This window comes from Prunus avium, chromosome 1 (assembly GCF_965620075.1).
Source record: "Prunus avium chromosome 1, drPruAviu1.hap1.1, whole genome shotgun sequence".
NCBI lineage: Eukaryota > Viridiplantae > Streptophyta > Magnoliopsida > Rosales > Rosaceae > Prunus > Prunus avium.
This window is the reverse complement of record NC_142284.1, coordinates 61,865,871-61,889,334: the sequence shown is the minus strand read 5'-3', so window position 1 is coordinate 61,889,334 and position 23,464 is coordinate 61,865,871. Positions and strand designations below refer to the sequence as shown.

Sequence of the window (23,464 nt, the reverse complement as noted above, 5' to 3'; positions counted from 1 at the left end):
TCCATTCATGTTTCTCTTACTAAAAACCAATAAACAAACGCATTAAAAAAAAAAAAAACAATAAACAAATAATTCCACTCCGTATTCATGCTTCATGTTGTGGTATGATTTGGTAACCAAATATCAAGTATAGTGCTTGCAACCATATTGGGTTATGAAAAGGCATGGCCGCTCAGGGCAAAAATGAAAAATGAGGCCTTTTTTGTTTATTATTATCTCATTTTGAATAAAAATTATAATAAAAACTTTCAAACTTAGGTGGTAAGTACGTTAGTTTAAGTAATAAAAGACTCATTGTAGTAAAGATAAAGAAAAAGACTCCAAAAAGTTCAAAATACAGCCCAAAAAACATTAGTTTTATTGGACTGGACACTGGAGGTGTATAGGAGGCCTCATTTTTTTGGTAGCTCTGTGCCGGCACCAAGCCTGCACAACCTGTGGGTTGAGCCTGTGAAAAGGAAACTCATTCAAAGAGTTTATTCTTCTTTTTAATACGATAATATTTCAAATTGATATAATGTACGAGAAAGGGAATTAAACTCGAGTGCAAGGGTGACGAGTAGTTTATTCTTGATGTTTTAATTGGTTCGAGGAGCCACTAAATTTTATTCTTGATGTTTTATTTTGAGGATTATAACAAGTAGTTTTTACGGGCATCTTCCTAGGGGATGGGGGATGCTCTAATGGTGGTAAAGTTCTTTCTCTCGCTAGCGGTTGAGAGGGTAGGCTACCTTGGTAGACCGACGACCAAATGCCCATTTAGTGTAGAGGTACTCACCTAATCCTCTAGGATATAACCTGATTTTTGTACTTGTTCATCTCTACTTATCAATAAAAGCTTTCGCCTTTTATTTAAAAAAAAATTAATAATAAAACTAGAGTGCAAGGGAGCAGACACATTATATTGACCAACTAACCTAACTCATGTATCAGTTTACTTTCCCTTTTTTTTTTAATATGTATTATTATGCTGGCAAAATTTGATTAACAAATTCAGCCTGCATGAGGTGATTGGTAATTGAAGTCAAACTGAATGCCAATTTCCAAATACATTCTTCACCATATGATATAATGAATTGGTCGAAAATTGTAATCAAAATGTCATACACCTTACTATCATAATTTCTCTAGTTACCTAGTACTCAATATTTTTATTTTTTGACAAGTAAGAACAATTAGGCGACAATGACTTTCCACCTTATATCTATCTCCTTCTCACCCTCTCATTACTTTTTATCCCACCTCTCTGCCTCTCTATCCTTTCTATTGTGGGATGAGATGACTTCCTTTTTGAGGTATTAAGTTATATAACCATTTTTAGTATTAGTGAGATAGATAAATTATACACCATTTAATTTTTATAAGCAAACCCGAAAAAGGACAGCTGATTAAATTACTTTAATGCCCTGTTGAGTGTTTTTGGTTTTTATTTATTTATGAAGTTTTGGGGTTAGGCTTGTTTTAAGAAATTGATGACAGTTTTGTAATTTATATGAAGTTCGAAACCTCTTTGTTATGTTGTAAATGAGTTTTGGGTTATTCGTTTTGTTAGTTCTTGAACTTAGACTCGATTTGCATTTAATTATGATTTTTCTTTTTTAGTTTTTAGGAATAAGAGCTAATTTTAAATTTTAAATTTTAAATTTAACTGAGGATAGAAATAAGATTTTTTAATTTTTAGTTTCTAATTTTTAATTATATTTTTTTAAGTAAAAGGAATATTCAGAAATTGGAAATTAAAAATAATACAAAAATATCATTTTACCCCTATATTTAATAGAAAAAAGTTAACAAAATTGACGGTAGGACAATTTGTCAACGAAACTAAAGTTGAAGGACCATGAGAATGATTTTGGAAATTTAGGGACTCAAATGCAAATTAAGTCAAAGTTTAGGGACTAATAAAACGAATAACCCATGAGTTTTAGGTGTGTTTTTAAAGTCTATTTTATATAGATTTTTTTTTTTATAATTTGGACCCCTACATTTGGCATAATAGTGAAATTCCCTTTTTTATTGGGTCTGCAAAAATGAGATTCATAAAACTCTAAGGCAAGCCCAAGAAGCCCAAAACAGACTTGAGAAGCAAAACAGAAAATCGAAGTGACGCCTTCAGCTACAGCTGGATTGCTCAGACAACAAATGAACAGTCAGGGAAAGAAAACTCTATCGGGGCTTGGCTGAGTGAGTTTGAAATAAGAAGCAAAGTCACAGCGACTATCGGGGCTGAAGAAGGAGAAGCTCATCATAACTCTACACAAAATACAAATTTGGCAGCACAGATTCTGATTGCTGCATTGATTCCGTACTCTCTACCAAGGTCGCTTTTAACCGCCTTTTTCTTTTTTTTGTTGCTTTTTGGTCCTTTCAATTGAAACTGATTTTGGAGGATATATGGGTTTGTGGTTTTCTTTGCATTGTTTTGTGCCATTCGGAGATGGCTTTGATGTGATTTTGGGTTCGTTGTTGTCTCGATATACTGGATATTTTCATTATAGGTTTTGTTCTTTCCAATAAATTTAACTACTTTAACAATTCTATTTTGGGTTTGCATTGGAAGCATATATGAAAATTGGATATTTTGTTCTGCATGAATGCTGTTATTTTCTCAAATGGTGATTGGCATTCCGTAAAAAAAAAAATTCTGAAAGCTACTCCTTCCCCTAATGCCCATCAATTTCTCAGCTTTCTTTTCTGGTCTGTTTGCTTTTTCTTTGACTCTCTCTCTCTCTCTCTCTCTCTACTGAAGTTGATTATTTTATGAAAGTTCAATTATTATTATTTTTCCTTTACTTTCTCTAACAACTAATGTTTATACACAGAACATGAAATTGAAGAAAAGTTGAGCATTTGATGAAAGTTTGATTTTTTTTCTTTTTTCTTTTTCTTTCTTTATGAGTATGAAATGAAAGTTCTGTTGATGATGGTTTAAGTGGTTCTTTTCTTATTAGCACTAGTCTGAATGATTGTTTAAAACTAAATTCTTTAGCTAAAATCTGTTGGTTTTTGGCCACATATATTGGTTTAGATGCTTTCACAATTGGTCTTAACTACTATGTTGCTGACTCTTGTCGATGCTGTAGCTTCTGTGATTTTTATTCCTCATGTTTAGCATGACATTTCCGAATTTGGTTTTCCTTGTTTTTATTTATTCACATTGCTATTGAATGTAACTACATGCTTTACTTTTACTTTCATCAATTTGTAACTTGAGTTACAATTATTGAACCTGATATTTATGTATCGCAATATCAGTAAGAATTGTAGTTTCATAATGTAACAAATAAATAAAAAACCTCTCAGATGCCCAGCCTCCCGGACTTGAGAGGAGCGTGTGTGGAGAGGCTAGTGTGAAGTCATACTAAAAACATCATCAGAATCAGCACTATCACTCATGATTTCTTTATTTGTGTTTTATTTCTTTTGCTATATTAAGCTCATTTTTGTTAGTTTTTGTTTTTCATGCTAACTTCGCCTATCTAGGAAGATTTTTTTCTCCTATAATGTATTCATATACTGGGTTGAATCAGTAATTAATACTTTTTCTCATTTTTACAATATCAGATATGCAGCCCTTAGAGTTACATTAAGCAGAAGAATGACAGTATGATGTCTGAAGACGCTGGAGTAATGTTAGTAGTTTATGATGATCCATCAGATCAACGATCTTTGTCTTTGGATGAGACCAGCAGCACTGAGGAATCACCTGATGAGACCAGGCTTTCATTAGAGACCACGAATGATGTAATTCCATATATAGGACAAAGATTTTCTACTCATGATGCGGCTTATGAATACTATAGTGAATTTGCAAAGCAATGCGGATTCTCAATCCGAAGGCACCGCACAGAAGGCAAAGATGGGGTAGGAAAAGGACTTACTAGACGCTACTTTGTCTGTCATCGTGCTGGCAACACCCCAATTAAAACCTGCAATGAGAGGAAGCCTCAAAGGAATAGAAAGTCCTCCCGGTGTGGATGTCAAGCATACATGCGGATAAGCAAGACAACAGAATTAGGAGCACCAGAATGGCGTGTCACGGGCTTTGCAAACCATCATAATCATGAACTCTTAGAAGCAAACCAAGTTCGTTTTCTTCCTGCATACAGAACTATATCTGAGTCTGATAAGAGCCGGATACTTATGTTTGCCAAAACAGGAATTTCTGTGCAGCAAATGATGAGGCTCATGGAGCTTGAGAAATGTGTGCAACCAGGATATTTACCATTCACTGAAAAAGATGTGAGGAATTTACTCCAGACATTTAGGAAATTAGATCCGGAAGACGAGAGCATAGACTTGTTGAGAATGTGCAGAAATATCAAGGAGAAAGATCCTAACTTCAAATTTGAGTACACGCTTGACTCAGACCACAGATTAGAGAATATTGCCTGGTCGTATGCATCATCAGTCCAGTCATATGAGATATTTGGTGATGCAGTGGTGTTTGATACTACACATCGCTTAACTGCATTCGATATGCCACTCGGGATATGGGTTGGAATAAATAATTATGGCATGCCTTGCTTCTTTGGCTGCGTGCTTCTGCGAGAGGAAAGTTTAAGGTCGTTTTCATGGGCATTGAAGGTAATAGAGTGACTCTAATATACTCATTATCATTCTTCTTCAATCAATCTATCACATCACTCTTATATTGCACAGATGGATACCTAAGTTTAACTTGGTCTAACCAATTAATTACGATTCTCTTGTGTGACTTAACCAAAAGCCAGTGGAGCATGTGAGACTGTAAACTTAGATTCTGAATTGAATAGATGGCATCAATAGGATGGGAGGTGAGAGAACTATAAGGTGACGCCTTAAGGATTGGCCAGTCAGGTTTTGGCCATGCATAAGACATGTTGATTTGGTAATTGTGGTTCAAACTTCAAACAATGGACTGCATTTTTTTCTCTTTAAATAGAATGATTTTTTGGCAGTTTGTAGTACAAATTTTGGAGTGCTAGGAAGCATGTTTTTATCAGATTTATGGCAGTCAATTTGTATTTAGTTGGGAACTTTTCTTACTCCGTAGTAAATGCAGATGATCACACCCTTATGTGTGTTCAGTGCCTCTGTCAGTCTTTTCCAGATAGCCAGTTTGAACTAGAAACATATATGGATTGGAATCTTCTTATACTCTTGATGAATATCTGGCTTATGCAACATGTATTTTTTCATAAACTACTTCATTACTCCCAAATTTACTGTGGTTTACTGTTTTGTATGGAAGGCATTCCTGAGCTTCATGTATGGGAGGGCACCACAGACAATATTAACTGACCAAAATATGTTTCTGAAAGAAGCAATAAGCATGGAAATGCCAACAACTAAACATGCACTTTGCATATGGATGATAGTGGCAAAGTTTCCGTCCTGGTTCAATGCTGTTTTGGGTGAACGTTACAATGAGTGGAAAAGTGAGTTTTATCGCATTTACAATTTGGAGTCCATAGAGGATTTTGAACTAGGATGGAGGGACTTGGTAAATTCTTTTGGGCTTCACTCTAACAGGCACATAGTCAACTTGTATGGCCTCCGCTCGCTGTGGGCACTACCATTCTTGAGAAGCCATTTCTTTGCAGGAATGACTACAATTGGACAGTCTAAGTCGATTAATGCATTCATCCAACGATTTTTGAGTGCACAGACCCGGCTTGCACATTTCGTCGAACAAGTATGGTGTCCTCTCTTTCAATTTGCAATAAAATTAGAATAGATTAATGGGAATAATTTTATATATATTTTTAGATATCCTTTACTCTTGTTTGGTCAAAAGTATTTGGTGAACTCTTACTATGATCCATTTTAATGTGTCTTGGTTGGTTAAATCAGAAGGTAACTTAGAGATGATATTACCACATGAGGATTAATATTTCAATATCAGTTATGCTTTGTATTCAAGCTCTTTTCAATTCTATCTTGCCTAGTCCACTTGATATGTGGAGTTTGAATACTCTCTGCTGCTGGACTCATAAATATAGTCATGTCACCCAGGATTTTGTAGCACATCAGAACATGGAAATTTTTTGTGTTTTTTCATGAGTGACACACCAAAGCATGCATAATATAAAAAAACAACTGTAACAACTAAGAAGTGTTGAGCTACTACATTATGCTGCTTGTGGTCAATGTTTTATCTACCTTTGAGCTACCATATTATGCTGCTCGTGGTCAATGTTATTATAAAATTGCAAATTTACGGAGCCACCATTTTTTTTGGGTGAAGAGGAGGTCCCAAGTTCAAATCCTCACTCGCATATGTTACCTCTAATGTTGTCTTAGGTTCAGCAAATTTATACCATTTAAGTTATCTCTTTTGTTTGATGGAAAAGATTTTCTGTCCCCTATTATTTATTTGGTTGCATGAACAGGTTGCTGTTGCTGTGGATTTTAAAGATCAAGCTGGAGAACAACAAACAATGCAACAGAATCTCCAAAATATATCCCTGAAAACAGGAGCACCCATGGAATCCCATGCTGCCTCAATATTTACTCCTTATGCTTTCTCTAAGCTTCAAGAACAACTTGTTTTGGCTGCCCACTATGCATCTTTTGAGATGGAAGATGGTTTTCTTGTGCGACACCACACAAAAGCTGAGGGAGGTCGGAAAGTGTATTGGGTTCCACGGGAAGGTATTATAAGTTGCAGTTGCCATCACTTTGAGTTCTCTGGAATTCTCTGTCGGCATGCACTTCGAGTTCTCTCCACAGGAAATTGTTTTCAAATCCCTGAGAGATATCTTCCTGTCCGTTGGCGCCGTATCAGCATTCCTTCTGCAAAACTCCTTCAGAGTGCTCCAAGTGATCATGCAGAAAGAATACAGTTATTACAGAATATAGTATCAACTCTTGTAACAGAATCTGCCAAGTCGAGGGAGAGGCTAGATATAGCAACCGAGCAAGTCTCCATTCTCTTATCTCGTATACGAGAGCAGCCTGTTTCAGTGCAAAGTACAAGAGAGATTTCTTCAATGCATAGGAATATTTGATTCATAACAGTTAGCTTAGTCAGAATTCTCATAGAAGATGAAACTTGTCAAGATTTGCTAAAGAATGTAAGTCAGGCAGGCTAGGAAGCTAGAATCGGCATCAGGGTTTTGGGAGCTGGTATGTGGGATGAGGTTTGTTACTTGATCATTTTGTAGTTCTTTTGGTACATGCCATCATGGTTCTACAAGGCAATTGGTTTTGTTGGACATCATTTCATATGCCTTACTTATGATAGATGGCTTTCAGTGGGGATGTGTACAAAGAATATATATAGAATTGAAAGGTCCATATGTCTCTCCTTTTGTTTTTTGTATAAAACAAATTTCATCTTGCTGCAATTAGGATTCCAGAAAGAATGATTAAGTTTGTTGAAGCAATGGAAGAAGGATCAGTCGCAGTGGCTTTCTCCTTGTGTCCCCAAAATCCGTCAACCCACAACCCAAAATGACGTTTTTCCTTTTTGAGACATTGCAAGTCAACTCAACAAAACTCGGAATTACTATAACAACTAAAAATGAAAATGGAAATATGACTACCTGGAATTCATGCCATATAACTCATCTAACAAATTGGGGTTTGGAAGTAGCGGCTAACCTATGAGTAAGATTTTGTTTTGATGCCTTAGGTTAGATTGAACTGCCAAATAAACTCTCCTTTGATACGAGCGATATTAGGGGAGCCGAAGTCAAGTCTAGGACATCATGTGCAGGGTAAATGCTTGTAAGCACTTGGGCTACAACTTACAAGCCCCTTATGCCAAATAAGCTCTCTTAATAAATAAAAATAAAAATAATAAAAAAAGGGTCAATTAAGCTCTTAAAGCAAATAACTTTAGGCCGAGTAACTCTACATTCGGCCCAAAAACTCACAGTTGAGCAAAAAAAGTTGGTGGTTGGTAGCCCATCATCAGCTGCTGCCGCGGCTGCTGCTGCGGAGCATTAACATTGTTGGATACTTTTGGAACTGATTCTTCAATTACCCAAATCTAACCTCTCAAGTCTCACCCAATAACTAAAAGGTGTGTTTCTATTATCTGTCCAATCTCTGCTTATAATTATTTTCCAAATCGAAAACCTATTTCCCCAATATCCCCAAATTTCATGCTTGATTTGATAATTCTATTTCTCTATATCGAAAATGTTTGTTGGGTTGGGTACTGTTTCTTTTTCTACGAACACAATGTCAAAATAAATATATATAAAAAAAATATTACAAAAAGGGTTGGTGTAGTTTTTGGCAGGGTGCTAGAGACGTTGAATCAATTGGGCGTTGAAGATGCATCCTCCATTAACGCTACACAAGCACCCCATGTGTGCAGAAGTGAGTTCTCCATCCCTTTTACCATCTTCATCCTTTTTTTATATTTTTTATTCTATTTTATTGATTATTTATCTCTTTATTATTGCATTCATACATACCCTTGAGTACCATTTTTCACCTAATGGGGTTTGGATTTGAAATTGGATCATCTTCATTTGTGTAGTTGAAGAATCATGAATCACTGTCTAAATTGTTTCATAGTCTCATACAATATATGTGTATGTATATGTACACCATGAATCGCTGTCCAATTGTGCAAACTGAACAGTTGTGTTTTGTGCTAACGCTTGGGGAGTCATCAAATGGGGCGATTGGGGTTGCTTGAACCCCCCAAATCTTGCACTTTCACCTCGACAATAACCTAATCTTCGCATCAAAGTGCTTGGTAAATCATGTGGTTTAACTCATAGAGGCTTGCCAGAGTTCAAGCCATATATAGTGTGTAATTTCAAATAGCAAAAAGAGGAAAGATTTGTGTAACCTGAACACCTATAGACAAATAGACAAGAGTGTATTGTTACAGGAGTTATGCAGATAGTTTTGAATGGTTGGATACAGTTAGGAGTTAGAACTTGTATGGGATTGAAGGAAGAAGGTTTTGACCACACAATTTCTTTTTAATACAGAAGAGAAGTCATATAAATGGCTGTCTTGGCATGCTGCTTTACCTCGATAAAAACTTCGATAGAGAATACTGTTAAGACTCTTACCTTGTGAGCTATTATTTGTGTTGTGATTGTTTGATAATTTCTGGTGTTAGAAGTGTCGATTTTAGCAATTCAAGTTACATTTAGCTGCAAGTTGATAGATATATCCTCTAATTTTATTTATGTTTCTTCTGTGTCTAGATCATCGAGGATTTTCAGAAGTGTCATGTAGATCATCCTATTGGCAAATTCTTTGGCGAATGTACAGATCTCAAAATAAAGCTTGACCGTTGTTTTCGGCAGGAAGTAAGTCTTGGTTATTTGGGTCTTTTTTCTTTCTGTTTTTTTGAAAAAATATGTTCTTGTAGAATCTTAAGGTTTACTTTCAATTTGTCCCACAGAAAGCTGTGAAGAGGAAGGTAAACTTTGAAGAGAGTAAGAAACTGAAGGAAAGGCTACAAGCTTTGAGGAAGGAAACTGCTGAGATAAGCACTGAGAATCCTGTGCAAGCTTAATGGAAAGCTGAGGCATTCTTTTATGGATGAAAAAAGGCCTAATATCAGAACTCCCAATATTTAATACAGATGGAATATAATGCCCTATCTTGCTACCACAGATTAGTGACCAGATGGGATACAAGTCGATGCCATATTGCCGATGGCATTGTCCTCTATTCGCTTTCATTTCATTGAACTTCAGTTACAATAGTTTCTTCAGTTGCAGGAATTAGTACTAAGACAACAGATGTGCAAGAGGGTGTTTCGAAAAAAGAAAAAGTTCAAAAATTTGAGGAATGTTTTTCCAAGAGAGATGGCTCCAACATATGATTCATTTTCAATATAAATTTCAGTGGAACTGCGGTTTATAATTATATGTCGAATACAATGAGTAGCTTCTTAAAATTCATTTCTGGTCCTCTTGAGATATGCCAAGGAAGTCTCTTGGGTTGCTTGCTCCAATTGCAACCCTAGTATTAAATATTGATATTATTGCCGATGTGGAGACTATTGAAAGATAGAAAAATTGATATCAACAGAAATTATATGTACGCCTTATAGCCTCTAATGCTTCAATGTCTTGGATTGCTGTAAACTTATGTCTAACTCAAAATTCACTAGAGGTTCCATCATTATTTTGGAAATAATTTTTTTTTTTAATTTTGAAAAAAGCTTTACCCGTATATCTTCAAAGGGATAGATGAAGAAATTTGGATATACCGAATTAGCGCACAAGGCCTTTTCTTCCGAACAACAAATATGGCCTTAGATCAAGAAATGTGGTAGCTGCCTGCATGCAATAAAATATACATATACCCAAAATGATGTTTGTACACGAACTTGATTGATTAGAGATTCTCCAATAAGTATTTTATGTTAAGGATTGGTTACATACTTATAATCTTGGCCGTTTGATTGCATTCACTAAATGTATTGGTAGTCTCTCAGATGCAATTCAACGGCCTAGATTAGAAGTACGTAACCAATCCTTAACTTAAATACTTATTGGAGAATGTCACTTGATTAGATACCTTAATCTTGACCATGAAATCAAAATATACCACCCAACTTTTGGCTTCCTATGAGGTACTTACATTGCGTCCCTACCATTACCATGTATGCTAAAACATACCTACAAATTAGTTTTCAAAAAAAGTTCCCTTCTATTTCTTTAGAAGATTTCTGTCGACGGTGCCTTTCAATTTGGACGTATACCTATATCTTTGTTCACCACTGACTAAGTACTACATCTACGTACCAGGAAAGTTTTGGCGAATAGCATCAGTAAGAAAGATTGCCTCTTCTTTGGTTTGACCCTCCCTCCAAACCTTGAATTTCAATTCACGATCACTAGAGACATTCCACTGCTTTAGCAATGACATTTTGAAGGGGCCCCTTGTGTCACCAAGAGGACTCACACAATGCCATAAAGCAGAATCTGGGTCTTCAAATGCTGGTGCTACAATTTCACCCTTTACATCTTCATCATCATCGCTTAACTCAATAAACTCAGCTTTGGATGTGCTTTGATTTTTCACTTTGTGTTGAACATCTTCTGGTTCACTTGGCCTTTCACCAACGATATCTGAACTACAATGGTGTGGCTTTTGGTGGCTGACATCAGGTTGGCCTTGAGAAGCAAAATCAAGAGATTTTTGTTCAAGTGCTTTAGGAATCAACACTTTAGAAGACTTTTTTTCCACATGAACATATTGGCGGTGCCTTCCATTATGAATACCACCTCGGACTTCTGGAGACAGAATACGAACTCTGGTCAGCTTTTCAGAAACAAATCTAGCAGAATTGTAGAATCATTGAAAGGGCGTCACCACTAACAAATCAACAACACAAAACGGTACATAAATTCACCGCATGAAGGAGAGAAAAAAAAAAACCTTACTCTAAGGCAAGGCATTCTAAACGAGGTTCGTATCATCAGATTGCATAGGCCCAGAGCTCTGATCCACAGGTGAATACAACTCAGATCAATGTAGTCCCCCAATGGCACATGTAGAGGATGTGAATGCACCAAGATAACCAAGTCTTTGTTATATTGCCTTAAAGTCCAGCTTTGATGTATCCCTAATACCTCTATGTTGGGCAGTGCATTTAGAAGGATGCATAGAACCAAGCATTGTGTTTAAGATGCTTTATATACTAAAGTTTTTGTGCTCATGCCTCGTAGGCTTCTCTGTGTGATATCAATCAATATTATAAGATGACAAAAGTAGAACATGAGAACAAATAAGTTGTAGGCGCCGCAGGCCATGCTGGTCTAAATCTTGGTTATCTGGGCACATCATGAGCACAACATGATTATTCCAGGGTCAACATGAAGCAAGAATGGGCCTAATGCAAATGGGTTGGACTGGCACGGCACTGCCCATTTCACACCTCTAACTAATACAGTGCATCCATTTTAAGACTTATCTAGAGATTTACCTAAAGCTCTTTTAGACAATAAATATTTTCTTGGTTAACCAAATAGTCTGTTACTTCAATGTATGTCCTAAATGTAGGAGGGACGCGAGTGAAATTTCATTAGAGGAAAAGAAAAAGATTCTCTGCAAGTAACCTTGATTCAATCAAGCATTTGACTCAGTCACGTTGATTGAGTCCAGAATAGCAACATTTGAGTGATCCTATTGTCCTTGGTTGAGTGATTCCCAGGTTAAACATGCTACTGATCACACCCCTTTGAACCAATTTCATTCATCCCTACAACCCGTCCTAAACCAAAAACCATTTAGTGACTTGGCAAGCAGGGCAAGCAAGCACCGGCGCCTAGCTTCAGATAAAAGACAAGCAAGTCTCTTGTCACTCTTCCTTGCGATGCCTTCCTGAAGGTGAGGCTCCAAGGGGAGTTTACTTGCTCGACGGTAGGGAGAGGGGTGAGGCTTCTGTCAAAGTCACGGCAGTCAGACACTCCTTTTAGAGTATTGTTGTTCGATCTAGACTCTCTTTATTACACTAGATTTTGGGAAAAGATCCTAAGATTGCTACTCTTTACTTCTATGAGTCTATCAGGCTTCCAATTTATATAAAATACCTTCCTATCAGGTTTATAATTGCAGTTGAAACCGTCTTTTCATTTTGCAATTTCAATTTATATTTATACTGACTTCGCATAGAGGAAACCATAGGATATAAATGCTTTGCTTTCTATGTTATGTTTTGTTTTGAGAGAACATTATGTTTTAATATTAGTATGTACTGAGGTGAGGCCTTCTTTAATAGGTTTATCAAAGCATCAGGACTTATCATGGCTTTTAATTCTAGTGAAAACCTGAAAGATTCACTGAGTATTGTATATCCATGAGTATCTTTGTTGATGACAGGACTTGAGAGAACATTAGTTTTTTTATAAAACTTATATCCATGAGTATCTTTGTTGATGATAGTTCTTTTGTTTTAGAAAAAAAAGAAAAAGAAAAAGAAAAAGAAAATTACTGCCCCCACAAAGAGCCAGTTGTTCACATGACATGTTACCAAGTGAAGTGACCAGAAAGCGTCAAAGGAATAAGCACTATATGAAGGAAAAAAAGACTGGCGTAACAAAAACAGAATTTAGGAGGAAGTACAGTGGAAAAATGAATTCAGTTGTGTTGGTATAAATTTCATATTCATCAACCACCTCACTCCAAAGCAAGAGTAGAATTTCATAACGTCTAGAATTGCAAGATACTAAAAATGTTGTGAGAGGTACATCTAATACTTGCCACTCTCAGAATTCAATAGTCAAATGATTGAACTTATCATGATCTAGAAACATTGAGCATGCAAGCATGCCCAGATTCTCATTGATAAATGGAACCAAATAAGAACTTGAGGAAACAATATTGAATTTATAGTAAAGAATGAGAGCGTCACAAACCTGCTGGATCTGTTCTGCCATTTGGATAGCACAAGGTTCCATTGGCTAAATCAGTGCTGGGAGTTTGAGAGGGCCCTTTGATGGCTGATAAAGGCGAGCCATCATTTTCTTGTTTATCCTGGCTCGAAGAGTTCTCAAGAGCAGATCCAAATTTTGATATATCTGCAATTAGTTTCAGAACCTGTTCTTATGGTGTTTCAAGCAGCAGCTTCTTAACAATACTGAATCAATAAATTAGAATTAGAAGCTTAGCAAACCTGCTGGATCTATTCTGCCCTTTGGATAGTACAATGTTCCATTGGCTAAACCAGAGCTGAGAGTTTGAGAAGACCCTCTGAGTGCTTCAGGCAAGACATCATGTTCTCGTTTATCATGGCTCAGAGAATTCTTAGGAGTAGGTTCAAAATTTTCTCGTTTATCAGAGCTGGGAGTTTGAGAAGATCCTCTGAGTGCTTCAGGCAAGCCATCATGTTCTCGTTTATCATGGCTCGGAGAATTCTCAAGAGTAGGTTCAAAATTTTCTATATCTGCGATTACTTCCGGAACCTCATTTAACAACCGTAATTGTTCTGATGGCGTTTCAAGAAGCAGCTTCTTATCCATGTACTGAGCAAGCGTATGTAGGTCAAGGGTCACAGTTTTTTTATCTACATAAAATAGTACCTAGGCATAAGGGGAATGCCAAATTTAAGTTTCATCTTGCAAATAATCCAAATAGGTTTAATAATATAGACAATCTGATGAAGACCCAACCTGGAAATGTGCTAGAAACTGCAGTAGGACTACCCAAAGGGTGGAACTGATACCCTTTAAGCAGTAAGAGAACATATTTCTGAAAATAATATGATCGACAAAAACCCAAGACTAAGTTACATTTAGCTCCATCTCGACTTAATATAATACCTAATAACAACTAGCATACTTACTACTTCCCATTTGAAGGACATGCATTCAGAAGGTCACATAAGAAACTTAATAACTGACACAAAGTACCAAACGAAATATTAAATTGCATAAATGCAACAGACCCAAGGAAGTTATCAGAACTGTCCAGAATTTTGCGGTCAACTGGCTGCTTCACAATTTGAACTTCTCCCTAAATCTACGGGTTTCCACAATTATACGTGTATACAAGATATGTTATTATTCCAAAATCTTTACTGTGTTGATAGCATTAGTAAAAGGATATTCTCTCCTCCATCCTTTTTCATTTGCCTGGTCAATGCGCTTCTGCAACAGGGACAGCTCTCTTCCAATCCACTGAGATGTTTTTGACCAGATAATGCAAAGATGAACAGCAAAATCAACCGGCAAGCAAGAATGAGAAAATCCACAGATACCAGAAAGACAAGCAAATAATGGAGGGTATGAAAATCTAATAGAAAGAACAGATCATTGCACAATGCCTTATATTGCATTTGAGCTTAAAGATCTGTTCGATAAATCATTGGCATTGTGAGCATTCATGGTCAAGTAGTCATTTTCCAAATACTAGTTTATATTAAAAATGAGGTCTAAGTTAAGCTCTGGTGACTCTGAGAACAACATAAATCTAATTGAAACACAGAACATCACATAATTTTATAATTTATCTCTATGATATATACAAGGGCCTACTCAGTATGTAGTCCCAATCACTCCATAATGGGGCAGGGTAGAAATTATAAACAGTGTGGCAATCTGTTGGTGGGATTTCCCTACAAAGCCAAAAGAGGGTACATGGTTTCATAAAGCCTGTTTCGCTGAATTTTTAAATACTGTTTGGCTGAATTAGAAATTTCCAAAGATGGTTTTTCATTTTCGGCACTGTTTCTGCTCTCTAGAGTTAAGAACTGTTTCTAAACACAGGGACCAAACATACTTTTTTAATTTGTGGCTTTAAAGTTTAAAATTTTCATTTACCATTAAATAGACTTTTTATTAAAAAAAATTAACAGTTCAATCAAATCATAACTTACTGTCCAAATCTTTCTTAAGCATGCCCCATACCCATTTTCTAGACACCTGAAGTCACACTTCAAGCTATTGGGAATCTTGAATGAATTAGCACAGCATAGAAAACAGACATTCCTTTTAGGGGTTAAATCAAGAAAACATACGTGCTTCATTATATCCTCATGCAGATGTCTAGCCTTCTGTTCAAGCTCTGCCTATCAACAAGAAAGTTCTGGTTAACAGGTTGGAATATATACAAATACTAGCTGCAAACCCGGGTATTTCAGAAGAACTTACAACAGTGGGCTTTTTAAGTAGGCCATCTTTCACTCTCTGAAGCAAATCTTCACATTCTTCCTGTGGAAAACAATTAGGAAACATAAATATGCAGTAACTGTAATTGATTTGCACTCCGGTCTTAGGTGTAGAGGTAAATCCTCTCTACCACTGGAACTATGATTTGTTTTTGAAATTAAAGAACAATCTCTATGGGTAATAGGGAACAACAATTAAGCACAAGACTCTAAGTTCCCTTAATGACCATGAATTACTAAAAGTTATATCTGACAAACCTTAAGGTACCTTACAGTGCTCAACTCTGGACAAGCTCAGCTCTAACCAAGAAACCTGGCCTATATCTTTAATTTTCTAAATAGTGAAAAAACTTAACTGACAAAAATTTCATTCTAATTACCTTATTTTTTAAAATAATAAAACCACCATAGTTAACTTTGACTACTTATTTGAAATTTTTTATCATTCAACAGTCAAACAGTCACAACTATATTACCTGACAGAAGTCACCATCTGACAGCTTGCTGATAGTTACATCTTTTGACATATTGGAAAACTGCAAGAAAATTTCTGTATTCATAACACCAGTCCTCGAAGTTTTCTTTATGCCTGTCAAGATGACAATATAATACAAAGCATAAAGGTGATCATCCGAGGAAAGAACTAACAGGATTATAGTTTTAGCATTTATGAATTAGGAGGCTCTCCATTTGAAGGCTAAATATTGAGGTGATCATACAACTAGTGTTGAAAATATAAACATCGAACATCAAACATCCTAAGTCTTGCATCTATAATAAAAAGCCTAGCAGTCTCTTCATCCATACCAATTGATTTTGCGTTGGAAGCTCTAACTTCATCATGGTATAAGAATGAGCAATCAATTCATCCACATTTCAGGAACAATTTGGCCACATGTGCTTCACATCACCCATTATAGTTGATCCATATGTTTGGCTTAAGCAGGCCCACATGGGTATTCTAAGCATTGCATCTCAAAATATAAAAACCTAAACCCTCCCCCCATTGGCAATTGGTTTTGGGTTGGATACTCTAATTATCACAATTCATAACATCCAACCACGATGAGACAGCTTGAAGTTACACATCAAAAGGAGATAAATTTTCTTATTAAGTAATACAAATTTTGAGCCTAAATAGATAGAACTCATAAAAGCCTAACTCAGTATTATTACCTGTTATTTAATCTATCTGACAGTCCACTGTAACAAATAAATGTGAACTATATGAAATCAGAAATCATTTCGATCAAGTCTGGAAATAAGAAAACCATAACCTTTGAAGACACCTGAGTCAAATCTAGAACAAACTTCATGGAAATAATCTAAAATTCCATCCCTTTCTCATAGTGCTGCGTTTGGATAATGAGAGCATGAGGATTTTGGTTTATGCTGTATAGTTAAATTGTGCATATGGAATTTGAATATAAAAATATATTTCAATTTATATTGGATAAAGGAACGAGACACAAGTTTTCAGCTCGAACAATATCACTTCCTACAAGATTTTATTAAGCATTGGATCTAGTAATTTCAAATTCAGAAAGCTGCATATTATTTCACCATTCCAAAATCATTTCAATAAAATGTATCTAGCAATTTTATGGTTCTTTGAACCAATCTAAACAAACATTCCTCAAATATATTTGGCTTAAAAAGTCTTTCCATGAGCTATTTTCTGTCCAAAAAATAAAGAGCCTCAATTAGATAAAACAATGTGGTACTGCAACCAGATAATTGATGAGCCCCCTCAATAACAAATCAGCCAAAATAGAACAGTTGAAATGCTAAAAACTAGAAAGCATGCTTGTTACTTCAAAGAAAACCAAATGCTAATTGCCTAATGAAACAAAACGTATACATAGACTCATCACTCATGTTTTTCTTTTGACAAAGTCTTAATACTTAGTTTTCATTGATAACCACGAGCCATATCTATTGGAAAAGTTTTCATTCAAACCTGCAAGCCATATCTGTTGGAAAACTCAACTCCATACCCTTAATAAATTCAAAACAAGCTCAATCTATATGTATGATCATCTTACAGGTTGCTTTATCTCTTCACAGATTCTGCTCAATTACCATAAAAAGACATGTTTCTGTTGAGAATATAAACCCCACATCGGAAACGTGAAGCATAGGACCCTAGTTCATAAAATCTAGGGCCTCTCCACCCATTCCCAATTGGTTTTGGGTTGGATGTCCTAATTCTTTCAGATTATCAGAGCAGACAATCCACATGTTAGGCCCACATGCTCCCAAACCCAATATAAGTTATCGTGAGGGGCGTGCTGATTGTGGTACAATCAGAACTGTAAAAGCTTGAGCTGTTATGAAATGAGGCCAACAATATATAGTAAGCTAACACCCCCATCATGCATGTGCAACATCTACAATGCACCTTTGAGATCAATAAACAAGTGGGAAACATGGATTGTTGGTTTGGAACCTAAAGACCTTATGCAACCAAAACTCTGATACAATGTTTGACAACCACCTTACTCCAAAATCTTGAACTGTAGGGAATGGGCTAACGGTTCATATCAAGTTAACACACTGAATTAAATATTTACGATATTTTATTTTGTCATAATATCTGACAATAGCAGACATTGCAATCTCTGTTAAAAATATATCCCCAGCTAACAAAGATGACAAACAGACAGATGGTATTCCCCCAGCTAACACCAAGACAAAATCCCTTTAAAAAATATAATGGATCTTACTTTCACGAATTGCTGAAAACAATTTCCAGCAAGTGGAGTTGAGTTCTTCTAATATCCAAAAAAAAAAAAAAAGGCGAACAATAATTTCCATTAAATATTAGTAGCCATTGCTAAGAAATATACCTTTAACTTGCAAGAGCTGGTGAGAATTTTTTTGTGAATAATCATTTGGGTCAGATTTGACTCTCACGAAACTTCCTACTACTTTCTCATCAAAAGTCTCAGGTTGCTTTAATAATTCCTCCACCAAGCTCCTTTTCAGGTACAGAAGCTTGATGTTTTCAGCAATTACGGAAGCAAAACAGCTTTTCCGCACATTTGGAACTACTTTTTTCTTTTGAGGTTGTCCATCTGAGATCAACTTGTTCTGCCTTTTACAGGTCACCATAAAATTCTGATCTTTGTCTTCGGAACTAGACCCAGTCTCATCATCCTCGGTTAACTCCAGATTGTCACAAAAATGAGCAGTCAGAAGGTTATATATCCTATTTACACAAGTTGATTTCTTTCCTAAAAGAGACTGTAGCATTGCATCAAAAATTACTTTCTTCCTTTTCTGTGGGTCAAAAAGGTTGTTTTCTTTACAGTAGTTTGTAACTACAGTGGTAACTTCATTCTGCGATAACTCTTTGCTTGTGTCCTTACCAATGGAAGTGAGGAAACTTAAGAGAGATTTTGACCCCCATCCTATAAACTCTATTTTCTTTGCTTTTACTTTTCTTTTCATTGCACTCAGCTTTACCTTGGACCTCTTCTTTTTGCTAACTGGCATGTATTCTTCTTTACCTTTCCAGTCGTCGTAATCACTTTCTTCATCAGATTCAGAAAAACTTTCTTCTGTTTTACGAATTTCATTTGACCCAAAGTCACACCTGTAGTTCTTACCACTCTTCAATAAGTTTTTTGCATAGTGAACATGTTCTGCAGATAAGCCTTGCTTCTCTTTTATTATTTGCCAATATTCTTGGAATAGGAATTCTAACGTATTTCTTTCTTTGAAGTCTACTCTGCCCTGAAAATCAAAAGCGCATATTCTGAGGTAACAAGAGAACAAAGCAGGAGTTCTATATTATCAAACCACAGAAGACCTGCTGCACTTCCCAAAACAAACCAAAAAGACAGAAAAAAAAAAAAAAGGAGGGAAAAGAAAGGAGGGAAAACACATTATAAGAAATAAATTCATTCATTAACCCAGAAAAGTAACCAGGTCACAGGTCACTAATTGAACCATAGGGTCATCCCAAGTCATATAGTTGACAATTTGACATCACAAATAAAAAAAATTAATTTATTCACATACATACATTACCAAAAAAAAAATAATCCATTTAATTGTACATCAAAGAAATAACAGTACAACTTCAAGTGAAAAAGGATAAAGTGTTTAAAAGAAAAAACCAATCATTATTTCAAAGTTTCTCTTATGGACTTTACGTTCTCAATAGATGTCAAACTGTATATCACTAATCCAAACCGTCTATTTTTTAGCTCTTCCACCAAAGATCATCCTTGCAAAAAAATCATTCAAATCCAAAACCATTTAGCTTCTCAATTAAATGGTTGTCATTTTAGTGTTTTCTTGAAGCACCATGTTAGTCTTATTTTGTTGGTAATAACTATATGTTTTAATGGTTTTCAATTTGTCCAATTTTTTTGCAACAATGATCCATGAATGAAGAGCTGAAAAATAGACAGTTCGGATCATTGAAATACAATGTATGGTGGACCTGATAAGGTTTCCCTCAATTAAGGTAAGGTTATTTGAGGAATCCTTCAATAGAAGGGGGCTCTTTGTATGCATATTGTGTATTATGTATGCAGAAGGGATAAATGAAATTAAGAGACACCTTTTCCTAAAATTAATCAGAAACAAGCATACCCCATCAGAATCAACATCCAACTTTTCTTCTATCAGTAGTGTAAGCTTCAAGCAATGACTGCAAAATCCTTCACCCCCTTTAACAAGGGCAAATTCAGCATCCCAGAGACAGAGTCCGCATACACCTTTTGGGCAGCAAAAGCAATGAAACTTCGCAGTTTTATGGCATATGAAGCAAGAATGCCAGTCTGAAATGTAGAATTCATTTTACTAACTGGATAATGTATTCTCTACCGATGATGCTAACAAAAAGAGACAAGATAAAACATATAAAATAACTCCTCAAGTAAACAAAAGAACCTTTTTGAAATTGATAAAACAGGCTTTACATTCTCCAGAAATAAAAATAAAAAAGACAATTAACTGAAGTACGCATTATCTTCCATGCCCACAAATTCAGCAAAACCTAGACCAGTGTCAACATATCAGGTAAATTCTTTAAGCAATTAATGCAACAATGAGGAAAGAGAATGACCCCAAAGTTTATCACCACGTTTCTCTTCCTAGAACCATTTGAACACAAGGCATGAGAGTTAGAATTGTGAATCACGTATAAGAAAAAAGGAAAACAAATTAAAATTAAAATTGGAAGGCATCTTTGAGGTGAATAATTAAGACATGTCTAGTCGGGTTTCACGCACAGCATAAGATAGTTTTTGAGAAAGCATTTATAGTATAGCATATTAAATGCAGTAAATCTTGCCATATTTTATTGACAATGACAACATGTAAAGCTGAATAATCACCACAGAATAAATTTAGAGCTTACTGCAAGTCCATCGATCTTTGCTCTTCAAAAATGAGTCATCTTTTCCAACACATTGAGGATGATAAACTTTAAGACAATCCCTGAGAGATACAGATAGACACTTCAACTAAATGACCAAAAGTGAAATTAATAGAGGGGGCAGGGGGGAGTTCTTCCTTTCGGAATCTCATCCTTGACTTACTGCAAATTTTTTGGATAATCTTACAGCTGGTTAGATGATGAATATCAAGGCACATAATGTTAAGTATCTTAATGAGAAACATATCATGCTCTAAGTCGTAGATAAAACTTGAGCGGTCAGTACAAAACATACCAGCTACTTGCATGCTAAAAACCACTGTTATTCTAACCGCTGAATTTTCATCCAATGGCATAGAACATGATATGTGTCTTAATGTTATGTGTCTGAAATTCACACTAGTGAGATGCCACTTTGATGATTCAAATGAGAACAAGTCCTATAATACATTTCAAACAATGAGTAACTATCCTTGTCTAACTTTCTTTTCGTTCAGGTTTTTGGGGCCCTAGATCCTCAAAATACCCAACTAGTTCTTAATAAACACACTGTAATTCAGTAAAATTTACCATGTAACAAAATGTAATCAATGAGAATCACATTCTTAGTTAAATCAATTTTTGAATTGTCCATATTCTGTTTAGGGCTTAGGGTATAGTCTCTAGAATTTAGAGGTAAAAGCTGAAAATCCTAAAAACCCTAAATTATAAACCCCAAAAACTAACAAATAAGCCGAACAGAATAAAAAAGCAGGAACCTCTTTTGGTACTTATGGCTAATTGTCTGGGAAAAAATGTGGTATAATTCACAGGTACACCTCAAAACACTAGCAAATGAACACGGTCATATAACATGTAGCCATTTATTATCAACAAAAACCATTATTAACTACTAGAATTTCAATTTTCAATAAGGTCTCAGAACTCACTTGTAGTCGCAAACCCTGACATCTCCTCCATCTTTGCAAGCAAAGCAATAATCTTCACAAATTTCTTCCTTCCTTCTTTTGTTCTTCCTCGGCATATTGTTCAACCCTCTTTCCTGTTAATTGATCTCCAACCCCAAAATTCCAATTCAACCACAACCCCAGTTCTTGTATCCCAACAGCTTCCCCTAAACCTGCCAAATAAAAACAAGTTAAAAAAGATTCCATTTGCTACTGCCTCTCTCTCTCTCTCTCTCTCTCTCTCTCTCTCTCTCTCTCTCTCTCTCACACTTCACACACTGTCTCTAAGAATGATCTTCAGCTATCCTCCACAGCACCGACGAAAGAAAAGAACAAAACAAAAACAAAGAAAAGCCTTATTTTAGAAGAAACTTTAAAAACCCAAATGACAACGAGAATATTGTGAACCACAATGCAGTAGTGTAGTTCTAAAGGCTACTCAATGAGATTCTTCTATCTTCTGTGAAAGTTCCTCTCTCTATTCAACATTTGATGTATTTAAGTTCCCTTTATCACATGACCGGATCCTTATATAAAGAAAATGTAAGAGACCCATTTTGTTACAAAGCAAAGAGCATACCTAAAGCTGAAGGGCAGTGAAGAAGAAATACATTGCAGCAATGGCGCTTTGTGTAGAAACCACTTGAGAGAAAAGAAGGTACTTGAAACCTGGAGAAAAACTTAGTTGCAATGGTATAGCACTATTTTCCTGACCAATAATACTATGCCATGTGAAATAATATTATGCCACGTGGAAGTATTGTCACGGTGTCAAAATGTTATTGGTTGAGAATATCAAAATAGTGCTATTCACATTGCATCGAAGTCTTTCTCCTTGAACCAGAGCCCTCTGCAGCTTTGGCGCTTTCTGATGAGTAGCGTTTTGCATTTTAATGGGACTGACTGATTGTTAACAATAAATATAAAAGCATGCCGTTTGGGTCGACTGTGGAACGAAACAAATGCTCGGAAATTTTGCCTCGCACATTTGGGTAGAAAGGCCGTGGGCCAAATGGGCAGCAAAAAGAAGGTAAATACTTTTATGAGTGGTTCTATGGTGAGGGTGTCATATATGAATCATAGATATGAACTTTCATATTATTATTAGTCACATAATTCATCTTAATAGTAACTTCACTTAAGTTTGATGAAAGGCCAAAAGTCACTTTTGATCCCTGTAGTTTTAATTTCGTCACTTTTGCCATTGTAATTTTAAGATTGTAGCAATTTAAGGACAATTAAAGAATTCCATCATTTTTATTCGCTCCGTCAGGGGTATTTATTTCTAATTAAGAAATTTCTACGATTTTATTCGAGCTAAACTCTCCATTTCATATTCGGGCCTTCAACAAATTTCCCCAAATCTCATAATAGAAATCCTAGTTTTGGAAGAACCCTAAACCCAAATTCCCATTTTCGCACCCTAACATGAAATGGAGAGTTTCAACTTGAATAAAATGGTAGAAATGGCCTAATTGGACATAAATACCCCTGACGGCGTGAATAACATTAACTGAAATCTTTAATTGTCCTTAAATTGCTACA

The 23,464-nt window shown here is 35.7% G+C and overlaps 3 protein-coding genes across 5 annotated transcripts; 2 read left to right on the top strand and 1 right to left on the bottom strand.

The window, feature by feature from the left end:
* The first annotated feature begins 2,083 nt into the window (after positions 1-2,083).
* On the top strand, positions 2,084-7,331 carry FRS11 (FAR1-related sequence 11). The gene is made up of 4 exons (XM_021969017.2): positions 2,084-2,320; positions 3,565-4,587; positions 5,234-5,677; positions 6,375-7,331. Exons 2-4 carry the CDS (start codon positions 3,607-3,609, stop codon positions 6,990-6,992), a joined length of 2,043 nt encoding a protein of 680 aa, XP_021824709.1. The 5' UTR covers positions 2,084-2,320; positions 3,565-3,606; the 3' UTR covers positions 6,993-7,331.
* A 520-nt stretch (positions 7,332-7,851) lies between these two features.
* On the top strand, positions 7,852-9,831 carry LOC110765615 (Cytochrome c oxidase biogenesis protein Cmc1-like protein). Of its 2 annotated transcripts, none has more exons than XM_021968776.2 (4): positions 7,852-8,011; positions 8,234-8,313; positions 9,162-9,266; positions 9,362-9,831. In XM_021968776.2, exons 2-4 carry the CDS (start codon positions 8,269-8,271, stop codon positions 9,473-9,475), a joined length of 264 nt encoding a protein of 87 aa, XP_021824468.1. In that variant the 5' UTR covers positions 7,852-8,011; positions 8,234-8,268; the 3' UTR covers positions 9,476-9,831. The 2 variants fall into 2 exon arrangements, with proteins under 2 accessions (XP_021824468.1, XP_021824466.1); XM_021968774.2 differs by having other exon boundaries at positions 8,224-8,313.
* A 664-nt stretch (positions 9,832-10,495) lies between these two features.
* Positions 10,496-22,737, bottom strand: LOC110765735 (uncharacterized protein At5g08430-like). 2 transcript variants are annotated; one of them, XM_021968942.2, is made up of 13 exons: positions 22,500-22,737; positions 21,902-22,092; positions 20,955-21,034; positions 20,186-20,373; positions 18,430-19,318; positions 16,057-16,169; positions 15,564-15,623; positions 15,431-15,481; positions 14,521-14,591; positions 13,589-13,947; positions 13,332-13,493; positions 11,358-11,415; positions 11,066-11,207 (listed from the first exon to the last, which is right to left on the bottom strand). In XM_021968942.2, the coding sequence occupies exons 2-12, from the start codon at positions 21,994-21,996 to the stop codon at positions 11,393-11,395; spliced, it is 2,091 nt and encodes a 696-aa protein (XP_021824634.1). In that variant the 5' UTR covers positions 21,997-22,092; positions 22,500-22,737; the 3' UTR covers positions 11,066-11,207; positions 11,358-11,392. The 2 variants fall into 2 exon arrangements, with proteins under 2 accessions (XP_021824632.2, XP_021824634.1); XM_021968940.2 differs by lacking the exon at positions 11,358-11,415 and having other exon boundaries at positions 10,496-11,207; positions 22,500-22,727.
* Positions 22,738-23,464: the final 727 nt, after the last annotated feature.

What these genes read in the sequence shown, in the direction of transcription:
- FRS11 (XM_021969017.2), top strand. Translation starts at nt 3,607, where the DNA reads ATGATGTCTGAAGACGCTGGAGTAATGTTAGTAGTTTATGATGATCCA. An exon ending in CGTTTTCATGGGCATTGAAG is followed by an intron (nt 4,588 to 5,233) that starts GTAATAGAGTGA and finishes TTTGTATGGAAG; the next exon opens with GCATTCCTGAGCTTCATGTA. An exon ending in TTGCACATTTCGTCGAACAA is followed by an intron (nt 5,678 to 6,374) that starts GTATGGTGTCCT and finishes TTGCATGAACAG; the next exon opens with GTTGCTGTTGCTGTGGATTT.
- LOC110765615 (XM_021968776.2), top strand. Translation starts at nt 8,269, where the DNA reads ATGCATCCTCCATTAACGCTACACAAGCACCCCATGTGTGCAGAA. An exon ending in AGCACCCCATGTGTGCAGAA is followed by an intron (nt 8,314 to 9,161) that starts GTGAGTTCTCCA and finishes TTCTGTGTCTAG; the next exon opens with ATCATCGAGGATTTTCAGAA. An exon ending in ACCGTTGTTTTCGGCAGGAA is followed by an intron (nt 9,267 to 9,361) that starts GTAAGTCTTGGT and finishes TTTGTCCCACAG; the next exon opens with AAAGCTGTGAAGAGGAAGGT.
- LOC110765735 (XM_021968940.2), bottom strand. Translation starts at nt 21,996, where the DNA reads ATGCCGAGGAAGAACAAAAGAAGGAAGGAAGAAATTTGTGAAGATTAT. An exon ending in CAAAGATCGATGGACTTGCA is followed by an intron (nt 20,374 to 20,954) that starts GTAAGCTCTAAA and finishes TCTACATTTCAG; the next exon opens with ACTGGCATTCTTGCTTCATA. An exon ending in ATGAGGATATAATGAAGCAC is followed by an intron (nt 14,592 to 15,430) that starts GTATGTTTTCTT and finishes AAAACATCTCAG; the next exon opens with TGGATTGGAAGAGAGCTGTC.